This window comes from Poeciliopsis prolifica, unplaced genomic scaffold, assembly GCF_027474105.1.
Source record: "Poeciliopsis prolifica strain line A6 unplaced genomic scaffold, Auburn_PproV2 SCAFFOLD041, whole genome shotgun sequence".
NCBI classification, from domain to species: Eukaryota; Metazoa; Chordata; class Actinopteri; order Cyprinodontiformes; family Poeciliidae; genus Poeciliopsis; species Poeciliopsis prolifica.
In genome coordinates, this window is record NW_026562416.1 from 4,817,943 (window position 1) to 4,824,830 (window position 6,888).

The 6,888-nt window shown below is 36.9% G+C and overlaps 1 protein-coding gene across 5 annotated transcripts in view; it reads left to right on the top strand.

The window, feature by feature from the left end:
• The window catches only part of LOC129375852 (collagen alpha-1(XIV) chain-like), a 126,191-nt gene extending 124,058 nt beyond the window's left edge, over positions 1–2,133 (top strand). For 3 of the 5 annotated variants that reach the window (XM_055055200.1, XM_055055203.1, XM_055055206.1), the window contains one exon: positions 577–2,133. In XM_055055200.1, the coding sequence (XP_054911175.1) occupies positions 577–869 (293 nt within the window). In that variant the 3' untranslated portion in view covers positions 870–2,133. Of the gene's footprint in view, positions 1–9 lie in introns of all 5 variants that reach the window. The other 2 variants (XM_055055201.1, XM_055055205.1) reach the window with 2 other exon arrangements.
• Positions 2,134–6,888: the final 4,755 nt, after the last annotated feature.

The following is a 6,888-nucleotide window of genomic DNA, read 5'->3' on the forward strand; positions in this document are numbered from 1 at the left end:
TTCTTCTAGATTACGATCATCCAGTTCCTCTTTTTTAATCCAGAACCTTTACTGACTTTGTACAAACTCCAGTAACACAGATCACCTCTGTAAAGTGACTAAGCAAGACAGAACCTAATATATATAACGCACGTTTTAACTTCAAGTAACAGAAAGTCTTGAGAGATAGATTAATTTTGTGGCGTTGTGACAGTCTGAATGTAAGCTAATGGATAACAAATCTAATATTTGCTTATGAGATATGTTTTTTTTTTAAATAAATTCAAATGTTACTCTAACTTTAATCTTGACACAGTTTATCCAGAATTTCTCCTAACTTGCTCATAGTCCTATGACTCCATAACCTCGTTACTCATGGCTTGGTAACTCTTGCTAACTCTTGTTCCTCTTTCTTTTACTCCTTCCTTTTTATCTCTACCCATCCTTATGTTAACCCAAATAAATCCCAACAAATTGCCCTCCAACACTCTTTTCCTTGGTGATGGGAATCGACCGTCTTTCTTTGGGGCATTCACTGACTGCTTGCTCAACTTGGTGGCACTGGTGGGATCAATTCCTGGGTGACTGGCCACGCAGAAGGTGAAGAGATCACTGACATCCGCAGTATCCCTCCAGTCCAACTTCCGTCCAGCGTCTTCCAAAACTATGGTGAGGCAGAAGAGGACGACCCATACCGCTACTACCAGCCCAACTACCCAGCTCCTCAACCCGTCTCGCCTGATGACCCCGCGCTGGCGCAGGACGATGTCGAGCTGAGGTCCCCCGGTGTGTACCGCAGCAAACGGAGCTCAAAGGCGGAAGAGGAGCAAGCCGGGACAAAGAGGAGAATAAAGAGAGGAGTGAAGAATCCTCCTAAACTAACTAACTGAGAGGAGGAAGCTGGAGGACAGAGGGACGCTTGCTCTTTGTGATTGGAAGGCTTGGAGCCATTATGAACTAATCAACAAGTGCCTGATGTAGGGGGTTTCTTATGGACATTGGAGATGGAACGGGAGGGGAAATTAGGTTGGGGAAACTTAACTCATCTATGCTATTGAATTAACTTCAACAGAACAGATTTATTTAGTTTTATTCATTTTGTTTAGGTCAAGCAAAGTGCTCAGAAAGGTACTGAACTTTGGTTCATAGTACCCAAAAACTGTCAGTATTCAATTTATTGATTTGTTTTCAGGTCTTTCTGTTTTCCACCTGGTTGTTTAAGTGCCTCCTAGTGTTTTTTCTAGTACTTTGATGGTAAAGTAAAGTATCTTTTCTTTGACGGTCTCTTTTGATGCCTGTTTGCCAGGGAAAGATTTACTTGAGCCTTTCATTTGTTTATTTAATCAGTGAACGTGTAAAATGGTTTTACAGTGCAACATTTCCAGTAATCCTTTACTTTGGTAATTTTTTGCATTGAGCTGTGTGATTAATACCCCACCCCTCTGTTTTGAAGGCACGTACAATTTGCAGCCAGGGATTTTTTTCATCTTCACAACTGGTATTTGTGGAGTTTTGCATGTTTTTATTTCATTTTAACATGTGATGCATTCATTTCTGACCTGATAAAGCCACAGATAAACCTATCCTACATATCATGATGGCTTTATGAATGCTTATTGATATAATATTAAGCTAATATCTGTATGTTTGAGAAGGTTGATTAAACTAAAACTTTATAAATCCATAGATAATATGGGCAAAAAACAGATTGCTGTTTCTCACCTCTTACCTTTTAATTTTACCAGTTTAATTTTTCTTCAACATTTCCTGTTCATATTTGTAATCTGTTAGCCATCTGTTCCAGAGAAAATATTCTACATCCTTTTATATTTTTTTTTCATTTTAGGTCAGCTTTAGAAAATGAGTACAAATAAATTAAGCACACTAATTCCATATGCATGATTGGTTTATTATCTTAGTTTTCATGCTGCACCTTTTTTTTCACTCCCATTTTTCTTGTTGGTGTGATTAAATTATGCCCAATCACATTTTCAATTTGGTAAATGCTTCCTCCGTTTGTTTCTTTTCTGAAGCCTTTGGTGTTACTGCAGCGTCTGATCAGGATGTTTAAAACTAAAAAAAAAATCAAGGAAGTAATTTATTTTTTACTTGGTGTTGATTTTCTCAGAACAATAAAACTGAAGTACAAGCGTTTAGAGTTGTGTCTGTGTGTGGTCTGGTTAATTGTGATGCTGTCCCTCAGCAGGGAATGTGACTGAACTGGGGGGAATAATTAAACTCGAACAGGAAGCTCCAAAATGAGCATTGAAGCTGCAGGAAGCTGATTAAACACCTGGCAGAAAAGCTGGACCACCTAGTTCACTATTGCTCCTTCATCCTCTGGTCTGAGAGTGGAAATCTCAAAGCTTACTGAGAATAATTTTATATTTGAGGTTGAATCCTCAATAGGTGGTAAAGTGTTCAGCTGTGCTGTCTGACTGAACTCGGGGACTGCACCTGTTTCAAAACATTGGCTGAAATTAAAACTGCAAAGGTCAAAACTTTCCCTCTTATGAGCCACAAGTTTTAAATTTTCTTCAGTGTTTTACAGAGTGTTTATGTCATAATAATTTATCGTGTTGTTTCAAATGTTTTAAATGTCACATTGTCTTTCTGCAGTGAACTCACCTCATTCATAGCAGCTCCAGCACATACTGTAAAATGATCGGGATCTTTTTTATTCAAAGAGTTAAAAATACTTAAAATAAATGCTTTCGATCTGCATCAAGAAAAAAATGCTCCTTTTTTCAACATATGTGACGGAGAATCGTCTAAAAATGAAACTGTTCTTCTTAAACATAATTTCTACCTGTTCATTTCTCGTGTTAAAGTAGAAACAACTCTATTTGTACTTTGTAATAAACAGAGTGTAATGGGGGTCCTAAGTTCAACCCTTTCCACTCTTCAGGGGCCTGACTCCAACTGATTTCTCCCTCCTATTAGCAATGTCCCACAGGGTGCAACTATGTTCTCCAGTCAGACTTGCTCTCATTTAACCATTTTATAGCATTTCACGACCTGAATCATTTGTTGTCTTGGGAATCTTATTCAGGGATGGTTTGGTTTCAGCTTCTCTATCGTCTTTTACCACTGGGATAATGTTAACAGTTCCCATTCATCCTAACTATATTAAGTCGCTAACTATGACTTATACTATTTTCCCCTTAACAAATTGCATTAAAATTGTAATTAACACTGTCATAAATTGGTACAGTAACAATATTAAGAGTGATAAGACAAAAGTGAAAATTTTAAAAGAAAAACTTACCAAAAATAAAATGTGCTTCATTTAAATTATTTTAATTCAAATTTTTTCAACAACTTTGATGCCAATGTCATGAAAAGAAAATAATCAGTCTACACTACATATTTTTTTTATTTTTTTTATGTAGACTGATGATTATGTTGAAAGATTCCACAGAGAACTAAATTGTAAAATATCTATTTAGGAAGACAAAACATTGACATATATTTATAAATACATTATATTTTTCTTCTTTTGCAGAATTGTTTTAACTTTTGCAAAGTACTATTATAAAAAGTTGTTATGAAATCTTACTATGTATTTCCAGAATATGTAGAGCCTCTTTACCTCATTTGACCTGGATAACATCAGCTGCCTCTGGGTTTCTGTAGTTTGGCTTTAGTTGTCATGGTTAAGGAATGAGTTCTGGTAACGAGGATTTTCACAGAAATAGAAGTGTGTGTGTGTGTGTGTGTGTGTGTGTGTGTGTGTGTGTGTGTGTGTGTGTGTGTGTGTGTGTGTGTGTGTGTGTGTGTGTGTGTGTGGTTGGTTGGGTGTTTTTGTGTGTGTGAAAATAGAAAGCAGAAGCCTTGCAGAGTGCCTTGACTGTGGAGCTCAGCAGGTGGGGAGCCTCGTTGGTGCGAGGAGTGTGTTGAAGTGAGTGTGTCGTTCATTCATGTTCACAGATTTGAATCTTGAAAATGTTTTTGTTGGGGTCTCCACGGAAACATCCTGAATCTAAGCAGCTGCAGCTAACAATGCTCAGTTTATTCTGGCAGTGATGCTCCATTTAATGTCTGAATTGTTTGAACTGCATCTAATTTGTGGCTTGATTTTTGTATTTCTTGTATTTATCAGATGTTTTTTGCCTAAAGCAGTGGTTAATATGTATTTCAATAGGGGTTTTGTATAAAGTCTCTGATTGTCATATTGAAAATGGATCAAAAATCATACATTTTCTGAATCAGTGCATAAAAACCTTGACGTTGAATGCAGGCTAGTGGTTTGACTCACCACCATTAATTGTGTTACTGACCATTTGTGTTTCTCATTAGCTTATAGGGAACTACATGTTTTGTAATTGTTCCCACAAACCCTAACTTCTTGCATAATTTGCACTCAAATGCCATAACAGTGACAAAGTAATGCAGGTTCTTAATTTATGCAGAGACTTTATGGGCACTGATGAAGATTCACATTAGCATGTCCCAGAAATGGAGCCACATTTGTGAGGAAATGCATTTGTAGGTTGAGCAGCAGAGCTGAGTACAGCGGCTGCACCCATCATAAACCTGTCAAATCTGCTTAACTCTGCTTAACACCTGTGTTTGGTGTCAGTTTTTTATGGATTGAAACATTTAGATTTGAAGAAATCAGTATTTTTATTTAAAAAATGCATCCATTTAACAAATAAAAGAAATAGTCCGCCTAGAAGCTGTACAGGTCGCCAGCTTGGTCACACACAGTTGATTACATCTGATTCAGGATTTGTTACTGAATGGTTGCATTGGTCAATTTGACATAATCAGTGAATTCAGGCAAATTCAACATGTTCAGTAGTGTTGATGTCTGGATACCATAACATCCATTCCATCCTCCCTGCTCCCAGCTCTACTCTATTATACATGTGGGTTTTATGATAATATAATACTTTTGAAGATATGCTTAATTGTATTTAGTCCTTTAAAGCAGATATATTTTAACTGAGCAAATAAGGCAAAATTTTATTCTGTGGATTTTTTTTCCATTTAACTGAAGCATAGTTGCATCATTAACCAGGGTTTTCTAAAAGGGAATTATAGGGAAGCTTAAAGCAAAAGAGCTTAAAAGCAAACATGAGAAAAAGAAGATCCAATTAAAGGGCGAGCAGGAGGAGATGAGAGCGCAGTGAAGCACCTCCACTTTACATCTGCTTAGATGAATTTCCATTTAAGTCCAATAATTAAACATTAAGTGATTCGTCCACAGAAGCAGTCTAATAGTTTCTAAGGAGGATTCCTTCTTAGGATAATTCTCTCCTCAGGCAAAACAAGAATTCTGCTCCTCTTCATCGTGTTTTATTTTCATTTGACGTGTGATATTTGAGGCTTTAAAACCGCACCGACTGACACCAGTGAATGAAAAAAATAAATAAATAAATGCTGTCTGATGTTGTAGAATCACACAGTTTATGTTTAAACTTGCCTTTGTTTCTCAAATCAAACATCACTGAGGGAGGAAGAGGGGGAGCGAGGAAAGACCTCACACAGAGACCAAAGCCTGCAGCATTTCCTCCTTTACGTTTCATGAATCACACTTACATGCATCTGCATTTCAGGAAGTTCTTCCACAGCTTATTTACAAAGAAGGCATTTAGATCTGACCCCCATATTCATCCTTTCTTCAACCTATTTTTTTTCTTTCTTCTCATCAAAGTTTCTTGTGCGTTTGTCCTTTTTTCATTGCTTGCAGAATTTTGAAAAGCTTTTTTTGTGGCCTACGTGTCTGTATCTGTGACTCTGTTTAAATGGGTAAAGCAACAGATTAGAACGATAGATTCATGTTTGAAATCTTATGTGTGAATTATGTGACTGTTACAGTGAAGAGGCAACAAATATGGAAAATAAGTTAAGGATTTTCAGTGTTTTTCAGGTCCTGTCTTTATGTTTTTGGATCTTCATGTCTACAGCTTCTGATTTTAAATGGCGATTAACTCTCAAATTTGGTCTGCATGCACAAACCACGGCAACCATAGACATCCACATTTACAGGCATCCTTGATAAAGATGTCTCTGAAAGAAACAAACTCCCACTGAGAAATTGTTAATAATTCCATGTCTTAATTGAATTGACAGTATCTCTACTGTTTATACTTTGTGGAAACCCCAGTCTCCACTCTCATAAGTTTTCTGTAGGATTTATACTGGGTTCAGAGACCAAAATGTCCATGGAAGATTAATTTTTAACTGGAGTTTTTTTTCTGCTGAAAGATACAGCATCAACCCATCCGATTTTTACTCAATGTCTGGGTGTTTCAGATGTCACACTCTGATATTCCCTTATTGGGGAACCCGAAAGAAACAGACAAACAGCATCACAGTTCTCTGACCAAACCAACAGAAGGCATGAGGTGCTTTTCTACACAAATGTACTATTATTCACTCCAAACCCAGTAAGAGTCTTTAAATTAGCCTCATCCAACCAAAGCACAAGCTTCCATTCAATCATCAAACACTTCTACGAATTGCAGTCAACTATAAAAAGCAGAGCATTGAAGAAGATTCAGGTACATTTATTTTTAGTAATTGTTCTGGGTCCCACAAAGTGACGTTGTCAAACAACTAAAGTAATGTGTTTTCTCTCCACAATGAATAAATGCAGTCAAATTAAGTTTCTTAGTGAGACAATAAAATATTTAGTTATTTTAAGACTGTTACACCAGGTGTGTAAACTGGGTAAGCTTCTACGGATGAAGAAACCACATTGTGACACAACAACGTTCACAAACACCTACATCTTTAAATTGCACCCAGAAGAAATCTAGAAAACCACACAGCAACCTGCCAGTTTGTAAACACAAATAAAGAAAATGGGGAAAACAAAATCATCACCAGTTATGCGTTTCTTTCTCCAGCTGCTGAATATTTTCTAGTTGAAGGATGGACATTTTAGATTGCATGTCATCC